Source organism: Moschus berezovskii, chromosome 3 (genome assembly GCF_049115385.1).
Source record: "Moschus berezovskii isolate FMDL1 chromosome 3, NW_MosBer_1.0, whole genome shotgun sequence".
NCBI classification, from domain to species: domain Eukaryota; kingdom Metazoa; phylum Chordata; class Mammalia; order Artiodactyla; family Moschidae; genus Moschus; species Moschus berezovskii.
This window is the reverse complement of record NC_142462.1, coordinates 69,394,637-69,422,553: the sequence shown is the minus strand read 5'-3', so window position 1 is coordinate 69,422,553 and position 27,917 is coordinate 69,394,637. Positions and strand designations below refer to the sequence as shown.

Below are 27,917 nucleotides of genomic sequence, written 5' to 3'. Positions count from 1 at the left end.
CAGTGGTCAGACTGGGACAATGCAAGCACATATATTTGTGTATTATCTTCTCTTAGTTTTTATTTTTAAATACAAAAATGAGCTTATGAGTGTACGTTGTGACTGTAAGCAATAAATTTTCTAAAAGTGCATTGAAGCCATTGACACAGCATTTGTTAAGTCAAAGATAAAACTGTCATGAGTCCAACTATCTTACTTAAAAATAATAATGTAGACATCTTGGGAGAATTAGTTCCTTAACATTAAGTGAATGAAAAATTGACTCTCAATGAAATTTACTCATTGTGATTGTACACCTAAGAATATTCTAATATAAGGGAAATAGAATCAATATTTTCATTCTGATGAAATTTAGCACAACTATACAATTTGCTTAAGGGCTTCCCAGGTGGCTCAATGGTAGAGAATCCACTTGCTAATGCAGGAGATGCGGGTTCAGTCCCTGGGTCAGGAAGATACCCTGGAGAAGGAAATGGCAACTCTAGTATTCTTGCCTGGGAAATCCCATGGACAGAGGAGCCTGGTGGGCCACAGTCCATGGGGTCGCAAAGAGCCAAACACAATTTAGCAACTAAACAACAAAAACGTACAATTTGTTTAAACCACAGATCATTTCCTTTTGCAGGATGTGTAAGGGATTTTATTGAGATCCAATTCATATCAATGGAGTGTTCCTAGATTATTTTCCCATTTGGAAATTTAAGATCCATTGTCTTTTCAGACTAAATAAAGCTCTGTGTTAGAAGGGATGTATGTGCATTTAAGAATGTATGTGGTTAAATTAACATAAATAATTGAAAATTATTTATTATTGATTTTTTGGCCTTCCTGGTACTTAAGGTCATGATCACTAGGTGGGCAAATCATTATAAATGATTCTTAAAAAAATTGGCCATTTGACATTTTACTCCCTAAATGTCCACAGCAATCTCATTCTACTATGACGGAAAATGAATGTCTGGGGAAAAAATGCCTAAAGTGTTCTTTTGTGTGTTTCTTTTAATTCCTATGATCCCCATAAGAATATCAACTCACAGAAAGAACATAGTCAGATTCTCCTCTGTAAACTCATGTAGGGTATAAATTCACTCATGATGGCTCATGAGTGAGAAAAGAATCAGACCCATAGCCAAGTGACCCTTTCTACATTACCAGGCAAGTAGCTGCACAGTCTCTCCATTGAGATCTGGACCGTCGAGTTGTGAACTTGAGAGAGCTGTTCAATCACAGACACCACCAGCACACACGCTGCAGGGAGCAGAAGAGAAGTCAGCTATGTCACATGGAAAGGACTGGAAGAAGAAAAGGGGATATATGTGTGTCCTTAAGAACACAAATCTTCCCAAAACAGAGAACTTTTATTTGCCATGATTTTTATAACCGACCACATGAATGAGTGCGCTGAGTTTTTAGTGAATTATGATAAGAAAATTGTGACTTTGGGGGTCAGAAAGACAGGTTATCAGCTGGCTTTTGTCACTTTTAAGCTATGTGACTTCAGGGAAGTAACTGAATCTTGCTTTATTTCCATTTCATTTTGATCATATGGGGGAAAGAGGTGCCATTTATAGGAGTCAGTGTGTAGAAGACAGCCAGCCAGCACTGAGGACAAGCTCAGTCTGCTCTCCCTCCCTTCTGCAGGAGACAGCTTCACTGTGAGTAGGATCATTCCCACCTTACACATGCTCAGCTTATGACCTGGGCTCAGATTTTTAATTGCAGAAAAGCAGTGGAAATTGCCCAACATTTGGAGTCAGAAGACCTGGGACTGAGTCCTGCCCTTGAATCTTGGGCTTGTCGTTCATCCTTTCTAAGCCTTGGCTTCCTCACTGCAAAGTAGTTAAATTTCCTGTAGGGCTGCTGTGATGATTAAATGAGATAATAGTACAAATGAAGATGGCTTTGAAATCATAACACTATTTTAAAATATTATTTTACCTCCCAGCTATAAAGCACTCTGCTTGAAAGCATGTACCAATACAATAAGTGTCTAGAAGGAACCTTGGGTTAAATTACGATTATATTTATCAAGCTTCCTTGATGTATGATAATGGTTAAGGCTCAGAATTGCTAGGCTAACACCCCTAGAAGGTTCTGTCACCAGCCTAAATTGCCAGGGAAGACCAAACCTTCTTTGTCAAAAGGGAGGGGACTCTTCTGTACACAAGGGGTTGGTTGTTCAAAGATCAGTAACTCTGAGAAGAAACTGTTCAGCTTCACTGAGATAAGAGGAGTGGCATTTATTAGCAGAGGCTGGTTTCCAATGAGGCAAAAGAAGGACTATATCTAAAATAAAGAAGTTCCAGGGTGGCTGGCCTAAAAATCAGCTCACTATTATCCATCTGCTCAAGGAGCTGGGGACCCAAGTTCACAGGCAGTGTCATTAAAACCAAATTCCCACTAGGAATCCTTGAGGGAAAGTGGCTGATAACAGATGTGAATAGTACAACTGGGCTTCTCTAGACAGAAAGATATTAAAACTCCCATAGAATGAGAGCTTGTCAACAAAGAAGGAGAGACTTCCATCTTTCTAGACATTGTAACACCTGATCAGACTCTGGCCTCGGTTGTTCTGTACCCTTCGGCAAAGCTGGGCTCACCAAATCTGGGATAGTTAAACCTTGATAACCACAGTCTTACTGCTCTGGGAGCATCTTACTCTGGGACATTCAACTTCAATTACCAAGGTGGATTAGAAGTGCTTTTTACCTAATCCACACTCTGAGGGCTTTATTACATTGCAGTGAATTCAGTAGCTGACTTTACTTATTAGCACTTTACAGTCTTAAAAACATTTTCATATATATTTTGTTTTATTTTACCAATAACTTTTCAAGAAAGGGGGCTTCTCTGGTGACTCAGATGGTAACGAATCTGCTTGCAATGTGGGAGACTGGGGTTCAATCCCTGGGCTGGGAAGATCCCCTGGAGAAGGGAATGGCTACCCACTCCTGTATACTTGCCCAGAATGCCATGGACAGAGGAGCCTGGTGGGCTCCAGCCCATGGGATCACAAAGAGTTGGACACAACTGAGCAACTAACACTTTTTAAAAAGATGGATGCAATGCAATCTCATTTCAGAATATTTTTAATATATACAGCAGTGTTAAGAAGATAAACATCACTTAAATCATCCAGAGATAAACAAATTTCACTTTTAAACACAAAATATATATAATATACGTGAATATTTTTAACATTTATAATGTACTTTTCCATCTTGATTTATGTCTCTGCTAATCACTTGTTAGGTAGAGCTATATACATTTTAATAACTGCAATTTAAAATAATTATACGTAATTATATTGCAATGTAATAAGAGGATGCAGTGTGGTATAGTTGAAAAGGGAGAAACTTTGAAATAAAAAATAAGCTTTTTTAAAAAACAAAGTTCAAATACTGGATTAGTCACTTAAAATGGTGTAACTTTGAACAAGTTACCAAACCTTCTGGAACTTCTTATTAAGAGTTTACAAAGAAGACATACAGATGGCTAACAAATACATGAAAAGATGCTCAACATCACTCCTTATCAGAGAAATGCAAATCAAAACCACAATGCGGTACCATCTGACGCCAGTCAGAATGGCTGCTATCAAAAAGTCTGTAAGCAATAAATGCAGGAGAGGTTGTGGAAAAAATGGAACCTTCTTACACTGTTGAAGAATTGATGCTTTTGAACTGTGGTGCTGGAAAGACTCTTGAGAGTCCCTGGGACTGCAAGGAGATCCAACCAGTCCATTCTAAAGGAGATCAATCCTGGGTGTTCATTGGAAGGGCTGATGCTAAAGCTGAAACTCCAATACTTCGGCCACCTCATGCGACGAGTTGACTCACTGGAAAAGACTGATGCTGGGAAAGGTTGGTGGCGGGAGGAGAAGGGGACAACAGAGAATGAGATGGCTGGATGGCATCACCAACTCAATGGACATGAGTTTGAGTGAACTCCGGGAGTTGGTAATGGACAGGGAGGCCTGGCGTGCTGTGATTCATGAAGTCACAGAGAGTCGGACATGACTGAGTGACTGAACTGAACTGAACTTACACTGTTGGTGGGAATGCAAACTAGTATAGCGCTATGAACAGTGTGGAGATTCCTTAAAAAACTGGAAATAGAACTGTCATGGAACCCAGCAATCCCACTGCTGGGCATATACACGGAGGAAACCAGAATTGAAAGAGACACGTGTACCCCGATGTTCATCACAGCACTGTTTACAACAGCTAGGACATGGAAGCAACCTAGATGTCCATCAGCAGACAAATGAATAAGAAAGTTGTGGTACATATACACAATGGAGTATTACTCAGGTATTAAAAAGAACACATTTGACTCAGTTCTAATGATGTAGATGAAACTGGAGCCTATTATACAGAGTGAAGTAAGTCAGAAAGAAAAACACTAATACAGTATATTAATGCATATATATAGAATTTAGAAAGATGGTAATGACACCCCTATAAACAAGGCAGCAAAAGAGACACAGATATAAAGAACAGACTTTTGGATTCCATAGGAGAAGGTGAGGGTGGGATGATTTGAAAGAATAGCATTGAAATATGTATATTACTATATGTGAAACAGACAACCAGTCCAAGTTTGATGCATGAAGCAGGGCACTCAAAGCCGGTGCTCTGGGACAACCAGAGGGGTGGGATGGGGAGGGAGGTGGGTGGGAGGTTTGGGACAAGGGGACAAATGTACACCCATGGCTGATTCACGTCAATGTACAGCAAAAACCACCACAATATTGTGAAGTAATTAGCCTCCAATTAAAATAAATTAATAATAAAAAAAAGTTTACAGTTAGAGTGTAAGTTCCTTGTGGGCAGGATTGGGGTCTTCCTATTTCTAACTTTGAGTACCTGGCTTGGAGGAAGGAGATAAGAGATTTTGGCTGACTTGAAGCAGACTGACTAGAGAGCCACCTGAAGGACAATTCAGTTGTCACCTGGTGGAGACCTCCATAGAAAAGGGTTAACGAATGCAGCTGACTTTGTGTTGTAGCTCAGTCATCTCACGGATGCCATTGCTTACTCTTTGTTCCATATCATTATAGGACATGGCTCCACTTCTCCTCCTGCTGTGCAACAACCAGCACCTTCTCTTAAGTCAACCAGCAGATTCTATAGCAAATAGTCACACACGCAGCTCAGGATCAAAGAAGAACATGGTAGAGATTGGGTTGAGCTCTTGCATAGCAGTCACTTCATAGAGTCTTATCAATGAGCTGCAGCATTTGTCACCCAGAGTGGACTTGAAACACACAGGTACATACCTGTTTATTTTCATCCTTGGCATGGAAGGACAAATGGAAAGAGAACTGTGCTGCTTGAGACCAACCTGTTTCTTTGTCCTTACAGAGGTGAGGTTCTCTTACTCAGAGCAGTCCCAACAAGGACTGATGACTTTCATGGCTTCTTAGCACTACTTGCTTAAATAGGAAATCATTAGATAGTGCCACTTGGCAAGTCCTAAATAAAAAGGAACCCCTTCCCTCCAAAATTTAACTGTCTCTAAAGATTGGGTATATCTTGCCACTATCGCCACTCTATCTAGTGAAGAGTTGTTATGATCAAAAGAACTCTGCAGAAAAGCAGGTAATGGGGCTTGAAATATGTAAACGCCCATGCTGGGCTCAGCTTTGATTTGAGTCCCACTCACTTGGACATCCCCGCCCATTTCCACCGAGCTCAACTCCCCTTGGGTTGTTAATTTAGGGTCTGCAGTGAGGTGTGTCCTGAATCCTTTAGTAACAAGAATAGAGAAATTGACTTTGCTATAGTTTCTAATAAGAGGTTTCACTGTCTTGACAGGCTGAAAAAATGTTTTCCCTTGGAGAAATGCATGAGCAGAGTAATTCTTCCCATTATAGACTATTCTCTGGCTGCTAATAAAAAGGCCTGGGTTTGCTGAAGCAAGTTTGTCCAAGCTACTGTTCATTTAAGAAGTGACGAGAGTGGGTAAGAACTATGTATGTTGCTCAGTGGTCACCATCTGAAATCTCCCATATGGAAAATCTCTTCTCACCTGGCAACTGAAAATAATGAGTATAATAGAAACAGACACCCCTGACATTGTAAGAAAAGAAGCAAATAGGCTAGAATAAAAACACCTGCCACAGGAATCTGCTTCTAGACACACATCTCAGGTAGACTGCAGACTGTACCACGGAATCTTTTTGAATTGAAACAGAACTCTTAAAACTCTAATTATAATCATATCTGTGCTGGCTGGAGATGTGGCCAACTGCAGAGAGAGGTCTATTAGATTTCTCATTTGTCTGAAGCCCACACTTCATTGAGAAGCCTCGAAAGCACCTGGCAGTTGTCAGAACCAGACTCGGCAAGACTACACTTCCTTTTTGACCCTGAGCTGGGGCATAAATAATTCATCACATGGCTAGAATATTCTCTGCAGATTTCAAAGAGTTTTGCATACATTTTCATCTCATTTAAACTTCACAACAACTTGACTCATCGCTGTAGGAATTATTGCTCTCTTTGTACAGACCAGAAGTCAGAGGCTCAGAGAAGTTAGGTGCCTTGCCAAGTATGTAGCTAGTGAGCAAGGGAACTGAGACTGGAGCCCAGTATGTAGTCTGAGTCCCCTCTGGATGCCAGGCACCATGCTGAGCTGTGAGTACACGCTGAGAACAAACTGATATGGTTCCTGCCCTCTCAGAGATTATACTCCATTAGGGAAAAGTGATCATAAACAAGTAGGCACGCATGCACTTATAAATAATGTTAGGTCCAATGAAGAAAAGGAACAGGGTGAAGTAACAGAAGGCAATGAGAATGACGATGGTGTAAAACTTAGCTAGAGCTAATAGAGAAGACTTCTCTGAAGAACACACACACAAATGGCTAATGTAATAGAAAGGAGCAAGCAGTATAAGGGGCCAGGAAGGCTTTGTAGGCAGGAAGAGCTGATACCCACTTGATGGCAATGAGACTGGGAAAACCTGGCATTAGGAGATGAGGTGCAGACATAAGTGTAGGTCAGGCCTGTGGGTTTTGTAGATGACAAAAGAGGTAAGGATTCAACTTGAGAGGAATGGGGGGCTGTGAATAGGATTTGAGGAGGGGGCTGCTTTCATTTGATCTGTGTCTTAAAAATATGCTGGCTGTCCTGAGGAGGAAGGATCTCAGAGGGCAAATATGGGGGCAGAGACATGAAGAAGGAAGCTATTTTGGGCCTGAGGAGAGATGATGGTTTATTGGATAGAGTAATGAGTGACAGTGGGAGTGGAGGAAAATGGACAAATCTGGGATCTACTGTGGAAGTTGACCCAAGGGGTTTATCAACGAACTGATGAGAAACGTGAGGAAAATAGAATCAAGGATGACTCTTTCACTTTTGGTTTGGGTACCAGAGAAGTGTAGAACACAGGTTTTAGAGTCACAGCCCACCCGAATTTTTGTCCCTGCATCCCTGTTGGACCAGCATGACATTTTCAAGTTCATTTCCCATATGACCCACCTCCCCCAACCTGGTGCCCCTCCACAAATGCCTAAATTCTGTTCTCAGATTTTCCTAATCGGGTGGGAGCAGAGGATATAGTTTTATATGTTGTAATTCTAACCAACAACCTCTATCCCCAGACTTTCTCACTTTGGTGAAAAGGAAATAAGAAAGAAAGGTAGGAAAACAACCACCTAAAATGATCCTACAGCCAGCCTTGTTTCTCTAAGATATTAGTTACCAAGCCAGATAGGGTAGCACACAGCCCAGCTGTGAATACTATACTTTCAGCTTTCTTTCTGCTTTCTTCTCTCAGTATGGACATGGATCGGGAGAGAGGGTAGGAGAAGAAAAGAGAGAGGAGGGGAGGAAAGAGAAGGGAGAAGCCATGGTACAGTAGAGAGTGAAGAATTTGGGGCTCAGGCAGACCTGGATTCAAATCTTGCTTTTATCACTTATGAGTTGTTATATTTGGTGGGATTGTTAACCTCTCTGAACCCAAATTTGGGGCTCAGACAGACCTGGATTCAAATCTTGCTTTTATCACTTATGAGTTGTTATATTTGGTGGGATTGTTAACCTCTCTGAACCCAAATTTGGGGCTCAGAAAGTCCTGGATTCAAATCTTGCTTTTATCACTTACGAGTTGTTATATTTTGTAGGATTGTTAACCTCTCTGAACCCAAATTTTTGGTACCCACAGAACAGAATAATAACACCCCTTGTGTGGTATACATTAAAAATGGTCACAGACGTTTTACACTTCCTCCCATGAAGAGGTGATGTCTGTTTTCCAGCCCTTTGAGTCTGACCTTGTGACCTTGCTTTAATCAGTAGCATGTAGAAGTGACAACTTTTCAGATCCTACTCTAGACCCCAAGAGGCCTTGTATCTTCCATTTTTCCCATTTAGAATTTCACAGCCATGAGCTTGAGCTAGTCTGCTGGAAAGGCCACATGAAGGGAAAGTCCAGTAATAGTCTGCCAACTACCAGGTTTGTGAATGTGTGTGTGTGTTAGTTGCTATGAGGCCATTCTAAATATCCAGCTCATCATTCCACCATCTACCAGCTGAATGCAGCAGCAGAAGTGAGCCTACCTAAGATCAGCTCAAGGGCCACTGAACAATGCCCAGTCAAAAAATGCCAACCCATAGGATTGCGAGCTAATAAATGATTGCTGTGTAAGTGCACAGAGCCTTGTAATTCAGCAAAGGCTATCTAAAACCTGGCACAAGTCTTGTGAGATTAAGTGATACAACACATAGAATGCACATGGTGCCTGGCGCAGAGTAGATGTTTAAGGTTAGTTTCTACCCCACCTACTAAGACCATCATAGGGTAAAGAACATATCTTCCATGACTCTTTTTTAAAAAATAGAAGCTCAGAAACCTATTTTTGAAAAACATGTAATATTACCAATCTTTTTACTTTTCTATGGTTGAATTTACTTTTATTATAGGTATCTTGTATTTTCAATGTATTTGGGCAGATTAGGCTCTGTGTCCTAACCCAATCGTCACCTGGAATATTATTTTTATGAGAAAATGTTCAGTAAGTTTCAAACTGCCTTCTATCCCAAAAACACTGGCAGTGAAAGAGGCACTGTGTTGGACAATTACCGGTGAGAATAAGGCTGAGGGCGTCCAAGGGGGTGGGCAGAGTCCGAGCAAAGCGGCAAGAGGAAGTTAGCAGACTGTGCTGAGAAATACAGAAGAGTGGGCCGGCTAACTTAGAAACATATAAAAAACAATGATAAAGAAATGACAGTAAAGGCGCTGGGAGTAAATCCATCCTATTCTTATTCAATACATACTTACTAGCACCCACTATGTGCTCAGAGGTTTGAGTATACAAAGAATGAGAGAAATCACAGAACACTGGGAAATGCTGAAGATTAGAAAAATAATCTAGTCATTGCAACCTGCAGGTGTTTGGTGGAGGGACCTGTTAGTGCTTTGGGAACACATAGGAAGTAGAAACTAATGCTGCCTTTGCTAAGTAGTGACATTTTCCTGGAGGAGTTGAGTGTAATGAGATGGGAGGAACTTATTTGACAGAAAAAAGGCAGGAAAGGACTTCAGGAAGAGAGTAGTAGTATTTCTTTTTTTTAAAATTTTTATTTAATAAATGGTACAAAGCACCATGCCAAAAACATTAACAGTTAAAATTTCACCAAATGAAAAGATACTATAGAATACACAGTTGTAGAAAGCTACATTAAGTTATTTTACAACTGCCTCAAGCTGCAAAAAGAAAAAAAACCCAATACCATACCTAAGTTATCCCTCTCTCAAAGTAATGCCATTTATGTTATAAACCATGAACACCCCATCAAAAGACGAGAACTGCTTTTGTTAATATATATATATATATATACGTGTATATATATATATATATACGACTGTATCATTTTGCTATACACCTGAAACAAACACAACACTGCAAATAAAATATAGTACAATATAAAATAAAAATAAGTAACAGATCTTGGGGCTTTACACTGAGTTAGAGTTCCTATCAGAGGGATAACAGCACCACAGCCGTACTGAATCCACATGAAGGAGGCACATGAATGACTGGGTTACAAGAGTTACAGGAATGAGAGCTGCTCATTTCCCAGAAACTACAGCTCACAGAAAACCAACAAAGGCACGAGATACAGACAATTTACTTATGAATGTGTACAACTCAAGAAAGTCCACATTATTCCTACAACATGTTGAAAGTGCTTCAGAATTCACACAATACCAGCTTTCTCATGGTTCTGGTTAAATTATATATACCAGTTTATAACAAATGGTAAAATCTGTAATTCTGTTCAAAGTTTTAAAAGATTACTTAAGAATAGTTTCTTGTATTTCTATGCCACCTTTATAATTCTTGTTTCTCATTTCTTAATTAGTAAATTCAGCGTGCAGGTTCTATCCCAGGCTAATTTATACACTTCTGGAAGGAACGGCCTCTTAAATCCACAGAGTGTTGAGGTGGGGAACCCCCAACAACGTCAGATTCATTTCACATATGATAATATACGTGTTTCAATTCATTCGCCTAATTATCATAACCACCCTCGCCCTGGGAAGAGAGTAGTAGTATTTCTAAAGATTTGAATGTGAGACTGAGAAGAGCTGGCCAAGACTAGAGCCCAGGCTCCATGGAAAAGTAAGAGTAAGAACGTTAGGAAGGAGATAGCTCATGAAGAGGCTTAAAGGTCAGATTACAGACCACCGGCTTCATACTCTAGAATATAGATCAATGGTTTTCAAACATTTTGTTCTGAACCCCCAAAAGAAATTTGAAAAGCTATATACCCTTCTACATTTTAATGGATGTTAAAATATTGTTAAGGGTTCCAAATAGGAAAAGGAGTGCGTCAAGGTTGTATATTGTCACCTTGCTTATTTAACTTATATGCAGAGTACATCATGAGGAACGCTGGGCTGGAAGAAGCACAAGCTGGAATCAAGATGGCTGGGAGAAATATCAATAACCTCAGATATGCAGATGACACTACCCTTATGGCAGAAAGTGAAGAGGAACTCAAAAGCCTCTTGATGAAAGTGAAAGAGGAGAGTGAAAAGGTTGGCTTGAAGCTCAACATTCAGAAAACAAAGATCATGGCATCTGGTCCCATCACTTCATGGGAAATAGATGGAAAAACAGTGGAAACAGTGTCAGACTTTGTTTTTTGGGGCTCCAAAATCACTGCAGATGCTGATTGCAGCCATGAAATTAAAAGACGCTTGCTCCTTGGAAGGAAAGTTATGACCAACCTTGATAGTATATTAAAAAGCAGAGACATTACTTTGCCGACCAAGGTCCGTCTAGTCAAGGCAATGGTTTTTCCCGTGGTCATGTATGGATGTGAGAGTTGGACTGTGAAGAAAGCTGATCGCCGAAGAATCGATGCTTTTGAACTGTGGTGTTGGAGAAGACTCTTGAGAGTCCCTTGGACTGCAAGGAGATCCAACCAGTCCATTCTAAAGGAGATCAATCCTGGATGTTCATTGGAGGGACTGATGCTAAAGCTGAAACTCCAATACTTTGGCCACCTCATGAGACGAGTTGACTCACTGGAAAAGACTCTGATGCTGGGAAAGGTTGGGGGCGGGAGGAGAAGGGGACGACGGAGAATGAGATGGCTGGATGGCATCACCGACTCTGTGGACATGAGTTTGAGTGTACTCCGGGAGTTGGTGATGGACAGGGAGGCCTGGCGTGCTGTGATTCATGGGGTCGCGGAGAGTCGGACACGACTGAGCGACTGAACTGAACTGAAGGGATATAAGTTCCATTACTTGCAAGGGGTACAATTCCAGGAAGATTGTAAATATTACAATAGAAAAATTACGTTAATCTTCCATATGTATCCAAAAGAATCTAAATATTATAATGACTTATACCTACTGTCATCTACTTTAAAAATATATGATCAAATTCTTCTTTCACAGGGAAAAATTTGCATTGATAATTCCTTTCCTTGAACTCATATTTCAGTGAAAAGTCTACTTCACTGAATTTTCCTTCCACTAGAGTTTTATGCCAATATAATGTATTTTTATGGTTGAAGGTATTTTTGCACACTAAAAATATCTTCAGTTCAGTTCAGTCACTCGGTTGTGTCCGACTCTTTGCGACTCCATGAATCACAGCACGCCAGGCCTCCCTGTCCATCACCAACTCCTGGAGTTCACTCAAACTCATGTCCATCGAGTCGGTGATGCCATCCAGCCATCTCATCCTCTGTCGTCCCCTTCTCCTCCCGCCCCCAATCCCTCCCAGCATCAGAGTCTTTTCCAGTGAGTCAACTCGTCGCATGAGATGGCCAAAGTATTGGAGTTTCAGCTTTAGCATCAGTCTTTCCAATGAACGCCCAGGGTTGATCTCCTTTAGAATGGACTGGTTGGATCTCCTTGCAGTCCAAGGGACTCTCAAGAGTCTTCTCCAGCACCACAGTTCAAAAGCATCAGTTCTTCGGTGATCAGCTTTCTTCACAGTCCAACTCTCACATCCATATAAAATTTAAATAAAACCTTTACTTTCTTGTGAATAAAACACGAAAGTATTTTAAAAATTCTCTGGATAGAGTTTTCTTTATTAGTAAAATTAACTTATCTAAGCAATATGTTGGAGAAGGAAATGGCAACCCACTCCAGTGTTCTTGCCTGGAGAATCCCAGGGACGGGGGAGCCTGGTGGGCTTCCATCTATGGGGTCACACAGAGTCGGACACGACTGAAGTGACTTAGCAGCAAGCAATATGTATTGTCAATTTGATAAACAAGTTCTAAATAATAAAGGTAAAATTTTCTCGGAATTACATCTTTTAATGAAATGGTTGGACTATTTCAATTAATAGCTATATCTTTCAAAAAATATTACTTACTCAAGTAAAGACACAAAGTTCATGTCAAGTATCATGTCTGTTTTTTTAAATTGAAGTATAGTTGATTGGGGGCAAGAGGAGAAGGGGACGACAGAGAATGAGATGGCTGGATGGCATCACCGACTCGATGGACGTGAGTTTGAGTGAACTCCAGGGATTGGTGATGGACAGGGAGGCCTGGCGTGCTGTGATTCATGGGGTCGCAAAGAGTTGGACACGACTGAGCGACTGAACTGAACTGAACTGATAGTTGATTACAATTTGTGTTAATTACTGCTGTACAGCAAAGTTATTCATATATATATATGTATGTGTATACATTCTTTTTAAAATATATACTTTTCCATTATGGTTTATCATAGAATGTCAAATATAGTTCTCTGGGCTTCCCTGGTGGCTTAGAGGTTAAAGCGTCTGCCTCCAATGCGGGAGACCCGGGTTCAATCCCTGGGTCGGGAAGATCCCCGGGAGAAGGAAACGGTAACCCACTCCAGTATTCTTGCCTGGAGAATCCCATGGACAGAGAAGCCTGGTAGGCTACAGTTCACGGGGTCGCATAGAGTCGGACACGACTGAGCGACTGAACGGAACGGAACGGAACGGATGCTATAAGTAGGACCTTGTAGTTTATCCATTCTGTATATAAAGGCTCATATCTGCTAACACCAATGTTTTTATTTTTCATTTTTAAAGAGGTAACAGCTGAGAACACATGATTACTTAAATAAGTAAAAGAGAATGGAAGGACTTCTGATATGGTGGTGTTACTCAATTCTTTAACTCCTCTAAGTTAAATGTCAAAAATCTGAAAGTGATCAATCACTGAAAATTATTTATGTCTCCCTGCAATTGTGTTGAAAGCAAAAAACTTGATAAAACTGAGTTGCAAAAACATTTACTGCCCAATCAATGGAGCCTTTCACTTTCTCAATTTCTGAGAAATATATAAAAAAAGTTTTACTAAGACTTATCTTTTAATTCTACCTACTACAATTTCACTTGGAGAGACTTTGTTAAAAACTAATGTGCTCAGAAACAATTGGCAGGTTGAAATAGTGTTCTTTTCAATACACTTTTTCCTATACAACATTTGAGGTAAAATTCTTTATCTCATTGTGTACCTCACAGACATTTTTGTCAAATGTTGGCGCCACAGATATAGTTCATTCAAGCTATGAAAAATGTCCTCTGTATAAACCTAAAAGGGAAAGTCAGATCTTATTATCAAAGAAATTAACAAATCAAATTTTCTTTCAGAAGAGTATAACTTTATTTTTCCATTTACTTATATTTGAATTTTAAGATAGAGGATGGATGAATAGAAAAAGATGGATTAATGGGTGGGTGGATAGATAGATGGAAGAATGGAAAGAAGGGTAGACAAATAATGAGTAAATGGATAGATAGAAAAATAATCTTAGACTATGTCCAGTCATTTTTATCCACAAACTTAATTGCTAACTTGACAGGTTCTCACCTGCCAGCAATGGTTTCTGTTCTGCTCTGTTCTGTTCAGTCGCGTCCGACTCTTTGCGACCCCGTGGACTGTAGCCTACTAGGCTTCTCCATCCATGGGATTCTCCAGGCAAGAATACTGGAGTGGGTTACCATTTCCTTCTCCAGGGTATCTTCCCGATCCAGGGATTGAACCCAGGTCTCCTGCATTGGAGGCAGACGCATTAACCTCTGAGCCACCAGGGAAGCAATGGCTTACTACTGCCAAATTTCTCACAAACATTTTGTTGAAAAGAAAAGGTGTTTACTTTTACTTGTCAACTTAACAATCCAAATTTAGAAATTAAATAAAACAATTAAATAAGATCTATACTCATTATAAATATAAACCTAGATGGTTTTGCAAGGAAATCAATAGTGATCATCTGAGTTTGGGGACTACAGTTCATTACATTCTTTAAAAATATCTGTATTTTCTAAAATCTCTATGGAAGTCATATATTCTTTTATAACTACAAAAAAAATCAATTGTATTTTATCAAACAGTTTCTTATTGAATAAGCTTTTTAATAGTTGCCTTCTACTTCAATAAGTTTTAGGAAGTTATGAAAAGACCTTTGTTCTTTCAACTCTCTACTAGGTGTTTTCACAAACTATATCTCATTTAATCTTTACAGCAACCTCATGAGATTGGTACTTCCCATTTTACAGATGAGAAATGTGACACTCAGAGAGGCTAAGCAATATACCTGAGGCCTTTCAGACAAGTAATGATTCAGCTGCTCACGGGTTAGCTAGTGAATCCAACCCAGATCTATTGAAATTTGAAATTTATACACTGCTGAGTATCACACTGCATACATTAAAATTTTGGATTCTGAAAGTGAAAATAATCATTTGTGTTAATTAAAATAATAATTACTATACTGATGTCTATATGATTGTGAATATGATTTCTTAATATTCTTTTCACTTTCTAATGATATTTTCTGGAGAACAAAGTGTTTAATAAAGTACAACTTGTATTTTCTTTTGGTATAGTTCTTTTGATGTCATATCTAAGAGTCTTCACCCAGTCCAAAATCACAAAAATTTTTCTTCTGTAATTTTTCTGAAAGTTTTTAGTTTTAGTTTTCACCTTGAGGTCTAAGATCTATTTTGAGTTAATAATTATGTATGATTTGGAGTAAGGAATCAGATAGTGTCAGCTCTCTAAGTGGTTTCTTTGAAATTTTTGGCTATTCTGGCTTCTTTTTTTTTCCATACAAATTTTAGGATCAGCTTGCCAATTTTTACAAAAAAAAAAAAGATGTTAGGATTTTGAAGGAATTGTTTAGTCTGTTAGATCAATGTGAGGAATATTGCCATCTTAACACTATTGAGTCTTCTGATCCATTAGCCTGAAGTATTTCTCCTTTTCTGTAAAGCACCTTTAATTTCTCTTTACAATGTTTTGTAGTTTTCAGTGTAGAGTAATTGCATTTCTTTTGTTAAATTTATTCCTATATTTATCATATTATGAATGGAATTGTTTTCTTGATTTCAGTTCTTAAACATTTGTTGTTAATATAAATAAATATAATTAATTTTTATATTAATCTTGAATCTTACCACCTTGCTAAACTTGCTAATTCTAGTACTTTTATTGTAAATACCTTAGGATTTTATACATTCAGGAACATGTCTAAAAATATTGGTTTACTTATTTCTTTCCAATTTGCTTGTTTATATTATTTTTCTTTCTTTATTAAGCTGAATAGAATCTTCAAAACGATGTTAACTACAAGTGGTGAGGTGGACATCTACCATGTTTCTGATTTTGAGAGAAAAGTATTCAGTCTTCCCTCATTAAATATAACATCAGTAGTAAGTTTTCATAGATGCTCTTTATCATGTTAAGGAAGTTCCTTTTTCTTTCATAACTTCTTGAGTGGTTTTAACATGGGTGGGTGATTGATTTTGTCAAATTATTTTTAAATTTATATCAAGATGATAATGTAGTTATAGCTTCTATTCTACTGATTTGGTGGTGGTGATGATGGTGTAGTCGCTAAGTCGTGTCCGACTCTTGCAACCCCATGGACTGTAGCCCGCCAGGCTCCTGTCCGTGGGGATTCTCCAGGCAAGAATACTGGAGTGGGTTGCCGTTTCTTTCTCCAATTAATTTGGTATATCCTATTAATTGATTTTCAGATCTTAAAACAGCCATGCATTTCTAGGATAAATGGTACTTGATCATGGGGTATAACCTAGTTTACATGTTGCTGGATGCAGTTTTTTAATGTTTTTTAAGGATTTTTTTGTCTATGTTCATACAGGGTATCGGTCTCTTATTTCCTTTTCTTGTGATGTCTTTGTCTGGATTTGATATTAATGTAAAAGATGGAATGATCTGGAAAGTATTCCTTCCTCTTATATTTTATGAAAAAAAAAGGGGGGAATGAATTTAAATGGGTTGGTGAGTACATTGAAAGTTGTGACTAAGTTAGCTTCACTTTTCTTAGGCTCTTTCAGGTCTTCCCAACACGTGCACAGTTTCCAAATCAATCAGGGATGTGTGGAGACCTTATCTTGGCCTTCTATGATGCTCACATTACTAGGGCTTCACTGTTAAATTTCTGGCTGATCTTCATTGTCTCACCTAGGGCCAAAACCTTAAGCTAGCAAACTGTGTGTTCTCCTTGTTAATTCCCAACAGAGTCCATCACTTCTAGCCAACAAAGCCATCTTTGAATCCTGGCTGAATCAAGTCTGTCCCATTAGCAGTAGACCTGCTGGTTTTTGCAGACAGCTCCACAGTAGTGAAACTACTGTTCTCACTAACTAAGCCGAGGGCAAGGGTAGATGGAGCAGCCTCAGGCAGAAAGGTCAGAGTTTTACTGTTCTTCCCGAAGGGCAAGCAGTTTTTCAAGAATAAACATTCCTCAATTCATTGTGATCCAATGGTTTATTTTTAGTGTCCCAAAGTGGTTGCTTAAGACAGTCCTTCCAGTTTTATGCTTGGCCTTTTGCACAGAGGGCTCACCAGCCCCTCATACCATAATAATCAGAATTCCCTCTTGCAGTTGTTTCTATCTGAAAGAATCTGGGGCTTCTGTTAAAGGGCAATCTAATCTGTTTTAATTTACATTTGACATTTTTAAATTGTGGGAATCATACTTTAAAAAAAAGGACTTTATCCAGGGAAAGAATCAGAAGATTTGTCCTCTTTGCTAACATTGAAGAACAATTAGTTTATAAGAGAAAGGGAATAGTAGTGGAGTAATTTGTTTTTCTTTCCAAATTCTGAGTGTGAAGGCCGGGAGAAAAAAAGCTTGACTATCAACCCCTTCCCCCTCAAAAACAAAACAAAACAAAAACCCTCAACCCACAGTATACTCTTCATCTATTAATTTCCACTATATCAGTTCAGTTCAGTTCAGTTCAGTAGCTCAGTCATGTCCGACTCTTTGAGACACCGTGAATCACAGCACTCCAGGCCTCCCTGTCCATTACCAACCCCTGGAGTTCACTCAAACTCATGTCCATCAAGTCGGTGATGCCATCCAGCCATCTCATTCTCTGTCATCCCCTTCTCCTCCCGCCCCCAATCCCTCCCAGCATCTTTTCCAGTGAGTCAACTCTTCACATGAGGTGGCCAAAGTATTGGAGTTTCAGCTTTAGCATCAGTCCTTCCAATGAACACCCAGGATTGATCTCCCTTAGAATGGACTGGTTGGATCTCCTTGAAGTCCAAGGGACTCTCAAGAGTCTTCTCCAACACCACAGTTCAAAAGCATCAATTCTTTGGTGATCAACTTTCTTCACACTCCAACTCTCACATCCATACATGACCACTGGAAAAACAATAGCCTTGACTAGACGGACCTTGGTTGGCAAAGTAATGTCTCTGCTTTTTAATATGCTATCTAGGTTGGTCATGTTGAGCTTCAAGCCCACCTTTTCACTCTCCTCTTTCACTTTCATCAAGAGGCTTTTTAGTTCCTCTTCACTTTCTGCCATAAGGGTGCTGTCATCTGCATCTCTGAGGTTATTGATATTTCTCCTGGCAATCTTGATTCCAGCTTGTGGTTCCTCCCACCCAACGTTTCTCATGATGTACTTTGCATATGTTAAATAAGCAGGGTGACAATATACAAACTTACGTACTCTTTTTCCTATTTGGAACCAGTCTGTTGTTCCATGTCCAGTTCTAACTGTTGCTTCCTGACCTGCATACATGTTTCTCAAGAGGCAGGTCAGGTGGTCTGGTATTCCCATCTCTTTCAGAATTTTCCACAGTTTATTTTGATCCACACAGTCAAAGGCTTTGGCATAGTCAATGAAGCAGAAATAGATGTTTTTCTGGAACTCTCTTGCTTTCTCCATGATTCAGTGGATGTTGGCAATTTGATCTCTGGTGTCTCTGCCTTTTCTAAAACCTGCTTGAACATCTGGAAGTTCACGGTTCACATATTGCTGAAGCCTGGCTTGGAGAATTTTGAGCATGACTTTACTAGCATGTGAGATGAGTGCAATTGTGCGGTAGTTTGACCATTCTTTGTCATTGCCTTTCTTTGGGATTGGAATGAAGGTTGACCTTTTCCAGTCGTGTGGCCACTGCTGAGTTTTCCAAATTTGCTGGCATATTGAGTGAAGCACTTTCACAGCATCATCTTTCAGGAAACAAAGATCATGGCATCTGGTCCCATCACTTCATGGGAAATAGATGGGGAAACAATGGAAACGGTGTCAGACTTTATTTTTTTGGGCTCCAAAATTACTGGGGATGCTGATTGCAGCCAGGAAATTAAAAGATGCTTACTCCTTGGAAGGAAAGTTATGACCAACCTAGATAGCATATTAAAAAGCAGAGACATTACTTTGCCAACCGAGGTTCGTCTAGTCAAGGCTGTGGTTTTTCCAGTGGTCATGTATGGATGTGAGAGTTGGACTGTGAAGACAGCTGATGACCAAAGAATTGATGCTTTTGAACTGTGGTGTTGGAGAAGACTCTTGAGAGTCCCTTGGACTTCAGGGAGATCCAACCAGTCCATTCTAAGGGAGATCAATCCTGGGTGTTCATTGGAAGGACTGATGCTAAAGCTGAAACTCCAATACTTTGGCCACCTCATGCGATGAGTTGACTCACTGGAAAAGACTCTGATGCTGGGAAGGATTGGGGGCGGGAGGAGAAGGGGACGACAGAGAATGAGATGGCTTAATGGCATTATCGACTCGATGGACATGGGTTTGCGTAGACTCCGGGAGCTGGTAATGGACAGGGAGGCCTGGCGTGCTGTGATTCATGTGGTCGCAAAGAGTCGGACACAACTGAGTGACTGAACTGAACTGAAGTTGGTCATAACTTTCCTTCCAAGGAGTAAGCGTCTTGTAATTTCATGGCTGCAATCAGCATCCGCAGTTATTTTGGAGTCCAAAAAAATAAAGTCTGACACTGTTCCCACTGTTTTCCCATCTATTTCCCATGAAGTGATGGGACCAGATGCCATGATCTTAGTTTTCTGAATGTTGAGCTTCAAGCCAACTTTTTCACTCTCCTCTTTCACTTTCATCAAGAGGCTTTTTACTCATTCCTATTTGCTGAATCACTTTGGGATTAAGTCACATACATTCTCTTTTGAAATACTCCTTAGTGTTTAGTTTGGAGACTTTTCTTTTTTAATCATTTCTATGAGTGGTTGGCAGAATGATAAGATTAATGAGGGCAGAACCTCAGAATGTGATTGGATATCACTTCTGTGATTATGTTGTGTTCTATGATAAGAGAGGGGCTTCCCATTTAGTGTCAGTGCAGGAGACATGAGAGACCTGGGTTTGATATCTGGGTTGGGAAGATTCCCAGGAGGAGGGCATAGCAACCCACTCCAGTATTCTTGCCTTGACAATTCCATAGACAGAGGAGCCCGGTAGATTACAGGCCATGGGGTCGCACCAAGTCGGACATGACTAAAGCAATTTAGCACACTTGATATGAGACATTTTGCATATGTAGTTAAGGACTCTAGTTAGTCTACTTTGAGTTAGTCAAGGTTATCCTGGGTGGACCCAACAACATAATCAGGTGAACCCTGTAAGGATTTTTTTCCTCTAGCTGTTCTTGAAGAAATAGATATGTTGTTAACTTCCTTTGTAAAGGCGTATCCTCTAAGAGCTGGGAGTGATCCCGGCTGATAGCTTGTAAATATATAGGACCTCAGTTCTGAAAATCCAAGAAACTAAATTCTCCAACAACCAGGAACTTGCAAGAGGACCTAAGTCTCAACTCACATTGCAACCCCAGCTGACATCTCAATTTCAGCTTTGTAAAACTGAGCAGAGAACCCAGTTATGTTATGTCCAGATTTCTCGTGTGTAGAAATTGTGAGACAATAAATTTATCTTGTCTTAAACTGAAGAATGTATGGCAATTTATTACACAGCAATGGAAAGCTAATAGACTATGAAATCTATTTTTTTTTAATAAGTGAATCTTTCAATAAGATAGCCAAGATTTGAGAATTTATAGTTACACAGATGAAGCTTGACAAGTAATTATTCAGTTTGCTTGGGCCTCTTTGCTTTATGTTAGGTTTAATTTTAAGATTTCTATAGCATATTTTCAAATTTTTTTACTGATATCCCAAAGAGTACATAATCACAACTCCTTTGAGTACTTACTATGTACCGAGAACAGTTGTAAATACTTCATGTGTATTTACTTATTAGTCTCCACATCACCCTGGCTTCCCAGGTGGCTCAATGGTTAAAAAAAGAAAGAAAGAAAAGAAAAACAAAACCCTGCCTGCCAATGCAGGAGATATAAGAGACCAGGGTTCGATCCCTGGGTCAAGAAGGTCCCCTACAGGAGGAAATTGCACCCCATTACAGTATTCTTGCCTGGACAATCCCATGGACAGAAGAGCCTGGCAGGCTACAGTTCCATGGGCTTGCAAAGAGTCAGACACAACGGAGGTATGAACACATACCTAAGCCTCCACACCATCCTAGGATGCAGGCCCCACGTAATCTCATCTTATAGACAGGGGACACGAAGTAAGAGCGTGAAGCTGTGCCCTTATGTCAAATGTGTACAGAGAGGCAGGGCTAGGACTCAAATCCAGAGAGTCTGAACCCAGAGTCCAAGCTCTCATACTCTTAACCACCATGTCTTACTATTGCTTTTGCAAGCTCATCTAGAAAATGTGGAATATTCAGAAAGCACTGAAAAGAAATTACAAATCATCTGTAACCTCATTACTCACAGATAACCACACAACCACAATTAGCATTTCACTGTTCATCCTATCTGGGACCACAGCTATGTAAACAGAGAGGTGGGTACATTATAACTTCTGGGGGATTTCACTCCACTTAATGTTTTGTGACATTTTTTTTTCTCTTTCTCAAAATATATTTAAACTATGATCTAGTTTACTGCCTCTCCTTTTCCCTCCAAGAAAGAATTTATTCACTGTCTTCTTGAGGAAAAGCATACTGTCCACTTGGATTTTTCAACTTTGCGCACTTTGGGATCCTTCCCCAGAATTGTGCACCTCTCTCTAGAGTGTCTTTGTGGGTCTTCTCTGCACGGATATGACCCCAGAACAAGCCAGAAAAACAAAAGGCAGATGTGAGCTTAGCGAAAATTGAGGTGATCAGAAACCTACCATCTGCGCCAAGGTTGGAGTTAAATTCTATGATAATCTAAAAATAAAAGTAGAGGATTTAGGAGAGGGGAAATGGGAAAGTGAGGGACAAAATGCAGAGGGTTGCATGAAGCTGCAGCTGGGAACCAGAGGGCATATGGCTACACCTCGAGCCTCATCAGGGCCTGTGAGGGTAAATGTGAGCAGGCATCGGCAGGGAGAGACTGTGGGCTGCCAATACCAGCCAAAGAGCTGCACCAGCCATGATACTTCATGTGGGAGCTCTGAGGGCTGGGGACTATAAGTGTCAGGGTGACACACAGTCTCTCCCCAAGAACTAAGAGCAACCTTCAGAGAGGGGAGAAAGAAAAGAGCCCTGAATTATCCAGAGAGACTAAATCTAAACCCATGAATGGAAAGATGAAATGTTTTTTGTCCTCAGCAGTGACTGTGGTGGTTTATGAACAAGTGTTCAGGTATAGAAAAATAGAGAAAATAAAATTTCTGTCCATGTAAATTGTGATCATAGATTTTCAACCTTCTCTGCTGGCTCTGTCTAAATCTTTCCTATTTTTGTCAGTGACATTGTTACTTTACCATTCCTGCTGACTGAAAGCTTAGGATCACTTCCTCTTTATCATTCAAACATAAAGTCATGTCTGACCATTGTATGTGTGATGTGGGGGTTGGGAGAGGAGGTTTCAACTCACTCTGAAGGCATTTTATATATTGAACCAAACATGAATGATGGAAAAAAGTTTTTTTTTTTAAAACTCTTTAAAAAGCTTCCTAAGCACCAAATAGGGCTTAAATAAAAACAAAAACAAAAGCAACCTCAAAAGTCAATGAATACATTTAAATGTCAATGACTTTGAAACATAAGGATTATTTTGCCCTTAAATCACCCATGTAAAGAAAATAATGTTTTGCAAAAATGAACATGACTTATTACTGATTTCATAACATTTGTAAAGCAGCAGAAAGAGGCCCTGCTCATTCCAGCACAGTAGAATCAGAGTTTGCTTGGTGATCAAATGAAATGTATAGTTCAGTGCAAGCAAATTATGGTAAAACTTGGGAAAGAGGCCATTAGGGTTTTGTGTGGCTTAGTTCTGATTTTGGAATATGTTCAAGGCCATGCCCTCCAGATCTGCTGGTTGGTTCCCACTGCAAAGGCTCGTCCTGGCATAGGCGCTGTGGTTGTTTGTTTATGATGGGGACGTTGGCTCAGTCACTCAGTAACTTCTACAGTGGCTCCTTGTGGAGCATCTCTCCAGTCACGACAGTCCCCTCTTCCATGAGCGTTGCCACCTTCCTCCACGAAACTGGCAGCCACATCTGCCCTGTGAGCTCTCTTCACTCCCACCTGCCTCTTATTCACTGATGTAAAGACTTAGCCCAGACTCTCTCTTCCAGGGAGTTAGATCGACAGCCAGAAGGAGAGTCCCTCTCTGTGTGGGTTGACCTCTTACGTGCAAACTCTGGATTATGGGAGCCAATGAGTTGGACAGCATATAGTCTTGCTTTTTCATCTGAAAGTTGTTGGGATTAACAGAAGTCCAACCGGCAATTCCTCCTTTACTCCCACCCTCTCCAAGAGGCTCTCCCTCTTACCACCAGCTGAGAGTGGAATGAGCTTACTTTGCTGCTTCCTAAGACACTTCCACGTTTGGCCAGTAACTAAGGGCATCCCCAGGTCCCCTTTCAGGAGATACCTCCCACTGCCACAACTGCTAAAGGTGCACACTTGACCCACAAAACTGTGGTATGACAAAATGACTACTTTAAAATTTGTTTTGCAGTAATATATAATCAAAACAACCACATCCTAGGATCCCATCAACACCTCTTGCTAACTCTCTATGCCTCTGGGAATGGGGCAGGAAAGGAAATGAGTATATTATGTCTACTTTATGGAAGTGGAAGACCAAGTATCTCAGTTCAACCATCCTAGAAGTAGAACTGATTTCACTTAAGTCTTTCTCAAGAGCATTTCTGTTTTATAAGCTTTAAATATTTGTTTTGAGAAAATAGAAGGTGGTAAATAATTATTGGATGGGACCAAATATTGAGTTCGGACAACCTCCTAGGCATGTTTCTAATGGGGCCACAGATCTCTGCTTCCAGGCCTGTGGAGAATAGATTCTCATGGAATCTGGGTCTTAAAATTTTAATTTAAAAGAAGACTTTGAAACCAGGGATGTGTTCTTTACCATGTATAATGACTGGAAATCATGATTTTTTTTCAGGAAATAGGACTAAATCAGATATTGTCTCCATAGTCTCCAGGAATAATTCATGTGTCACACTCTGTATCCAAACTTTTCATTTGTAAGAGATGGCCACTATACTTATCCTTCTAGTTCTTTTCCTGGCTTCTTAAACCAGGATTTTATTTTGGGATCTGCTCATTGAATAATTACTACTCAGACTTTGGCTCCATGAACTGACCCTGTGAAAGCCCGTTGGGAACCTCCAGGTACGATATGAATATCAAAGGTCTTACCTACTTTTGCTGCTAAGTCACTTCGATCGTGTCTGACTCTGTGTGACCCCATAGACGGAAGCCCACCAGGCTCCCCCGTCCCTGGGATTCTCCAGGCAAGAACACTGGAGTGGGTTGCCATTTCCTTCTCCAACCCTACTTTTACTCCTCTCCAAAACAACAACAACAAACAAGCAAACAAACAAAAACACCAAAAAATAACTTGGAAATAAAATACCTCAATAAAAGTTTAGTGAAAGAGCCATATCTCAGCCAGTATTCAGTGTTTTCAGGTGACTGTTTATTGCCAACTCTGGACTCGCTGACAGAAAGAACAAAACCAAGATTGCTGAATCCTTACTGTGTGCAAACACCATAAATTTACATGCACGATCTCAATTCTCACAGCATCCCCATAAAGTGGGTATTATGTGCCTCATTTCATCGGTAACACAGAGGCATGGAAGTGTGAAGTTGCTCAAAGTTTCAGATTGTACAGGACGGAGCAGAGGAGGAGGGGGTGGCAGCAGTTCAAAGGTCAAAATCTACTTCTTTCCGATATGTAGTGCTGCCTGTTGTCCTGAAAGGCAGTTGAGAATTTCAGGGTCTTACTGTTGCCATCCAGGGGAAATGATTTCAATCACCAGTGAGGTGGAACACTTTTAAAGCAAGCTTCTCGTGGGCTTCCGTCTATGGGGTCACACAGAGTCGGACACGACTGAAGTGACTTAGCAGCAGCAGCAGCAACTATATAGCACACTTATCTACGCACATATTTGCATACAGAGTGAATGCTTACTTTAAGACTCAAAATTTTTCTCTGCTAGTGAGGTTATTGATATGTTAACTGGACTCTTTTGGCCATGGATGTCATTAAATAGGTGGTTTTCTATGAAAGCCAAGAATTTGACCCCATGATGTTCACATTAAAAATACACAGAATAGGACTGCCCTGGTGGTTCAGTGGCTAAGAATCCGCCTGTTAATGCAGGGGACACGGATTTGATACCTGGTTCGGGAAGATCCCACATGTCTCTTGGCAACTAAGCAAGCACTCCACAACTACTGAACCTGAGGAGCCCATGCTCTGCGACAAGGGAAGCCACCACAATGAGAAGCCAGAAGACCACAGCTACAGAGTAGCCCCTACTAATCGCAATTAGAGAAAGTCTGAGCACAGCAATGAAGACCCAATGCAGCCAAAGATAAATAAATAAATTTATATATTAAAAAAGAAGTAAATAAGAAGTAAAAACAGTTGAGTTTGTTTTTTAAAAAAATCCACAAAATAATTACTTACCTATGCAGGCATGGCCATTGGAGTGTCTGGTGTCAGGCCAGTTGCCATAGCCTGAAGAGGCCAAGGTGTGAAGGGTCAGGAGAAACAACAGAGGAGCAGCCATAAGGATTTTCCAAGGAGACTTCATCTCGGAGCTATTACAGCAGGAGACTTCAGGCTGGCAACAGAAGCCGCAGGCTGAAGGATGCTGAAGTTGAGGCCCAAGAACTGATTAATCTGTCTCCATTTCTCTTCCGTCCTCTAACACACACACACCACACTCACATACACACTTTTCACTGCGCAGAACCCAGAGAGGGAGCTGCACGGCTCGGGTCTGGGAAGAGCTGGAGGAGCCCCTGGTGCACAATTCTCCTAAGCTGCAAACTGAAGGAAAAACTGCCGCAGATTGCCGCTGAGGCAGCCAAGAGTGCTTTTGCACTTGCTGGCTGAAGTCAGTGGTGGTGAACCCCAGGAACCTTGAAGCCTCCCGGAATCATCCTGTGGCCTGGTTAGGCAACTCTTCCTCTTTCTTTCTTGCAAAACAGAGCTAAACTAAAAGTAAAACTGAAGAAGAAAACCTCAACCGCAGACACACAACACTTTAGCAATTTGATAGCCGTGTTCAGACGGTAGAAATTATCATCTGTTATATTCAGAAGTTATATAGTTTTGCTATAAACTGTTTTATATGGTGAATTTGGGCTTCTTTGGTTGTTAAAGAATGTTCTGGTCAAGTAGTCGCTTTCCTTTGGAGATGGTGGATTATTCCTTCAAGGGTCGTTTTCCCAGGGCCTTTCATTGGTGTTCAGAAAATGAACAATGAGATAGTCATGGGGCACTTGGTACTGGTGGATTTTCAATCTAATAAGAAAAAAAAAGAAAGAGAGCTGAAATTAATCAATTCATTTTTACTTGGCTGTGTATGATACATCTCTTTTCTGAAGAATTTCAAAGTGTGTCCAGATCCCTCACCTGAGAATGATTCATTCATTTTTGAGAGGCTGATTTTCTACTTTGAAGATGAGAACTGAATGCTATTTTTCCAAGAGAAAAAAAAAAAAACTAACTGAAAACTCAACCAGACTGTAGATAAAGACATGTAATCTAAATGCTTTGTTCTAAAATAGGATAGAGCAAAGTCACAAGCCGTTTCTTACCCAATAAGATAAGAGGACTGGGGCAAAGGGCCACAATCTAGATAGGCCTAGGGATCAAGCAATTAACATTCTCCCTGTTTAGGCTCTGAAGAAAGCTTGTTATAAACTTTATAAAATATTATAAAAGTTATCAAGAGACTTCCCTGGCGGTCCAGTGGCTGAGATTCTACGATCCCAATGCAGGGGGCTGGGATTCTATCCCTGGTCAGGGAACTAGATCCCACATGCTGCAACTAAGAGTTCCCATGCCACTAAAGATTCTGTTTGCAGTGACTAAGACCAGCAACAGCCAGATACATAAAAATATTAAAAACTATCTAATTGTTTTAAATATTTAATTAAATATAATATTGCCAGTAACATTTACTAGAAATCAAAATTGGTAAAGATTTCTTCTCCTCCTCCCCCTGATGTACCTAAGGAGTAACATTTTAAGTAGCAGGTAAAATTTTAGAGTTGTATTCTTTCTAGCATGTAGGAGATACCAATTTTTATGGTTTGAAGATTCCTTGTGTAAGCATCAGTTTAACAAATGCCAATTTGTCAAATCTCTGAATCTGTGACAAACACCAGAGTGTTTCCCTCCTTAAGTCCCCAGCACTGGCTGGGTCAATGACTACCAAAAATGTCTTGCTCATCATGGGCCCTTGACTTCCTTTGAGGCTGATCTGCTGGTGTGCAAGGTCCCTGATCCTGTGGCCAAGGGAAGCTCTAGAGGTCACCGGGACCACCAGATGGGTCAGGACCTAGGGAAATTCTAGAGAATTCCTGAGGAGGCAGAATCATAGAGTTATTACTAGTACTGTCCGCAAAGACAAAAAGACACTTGTTCAGCTATCCTGTCTAATGTTCACTTCTAGGTCAAGTATTGGACCAGTGGTAGAACCTTTCTAAACTTTGGTTTCCTCATTTATGTTGGGATAATAATATTTCTCAGGATTCCAGGAAGGACTAAAATAGACAATGGAGTAACACTATAAAGCAGTGTGCCGTGCAAGACGTGTTTGGTAAAACAAAGCTTTGGTTACTGCTATCCCAGCAGGAGTATGATGA

The 27,917-nt window shown here is 40.2% G+C and overlaps 1 protein-coding gene across 2 annotated transcripts in view; it reads right to left on the bottom strand.

Moving 5' to 3' along the window:
* The window catches only part of AOAH (acyloxyacyl hydrolase), a 196,432-nt gene extending 170,215 nt beyond the window's left edge, over positions 1 to 26,217 (bottom strand). Inside the window, exons 1-2 of one of the 2 annotated variants that reach the window (XM_055420873.2) lie at positions 25,726 to 26,217; positions 1,153 to 1,292 (exon numbers count right to left, since the gene is read on the bottom strand). In XM_055420873.2, coding sequence (XP_055276848.2) covers positions 1,153 to 1,180 — 28 coding nt within the window. In that variant the 5' untranslated portion in view covers positions 1,181 to 1,292; positions 25,726 to 26,217. The remainder of the gene's footprint in view (positions 1 to 1,152; positions 1,293 to 25,725) is intronic. The other variant, XM_055420871.2, reaches the window with a different exon arrangement.
* Positions 26,218 to 27,917: the final 1,700 nt, after the last annotated feature.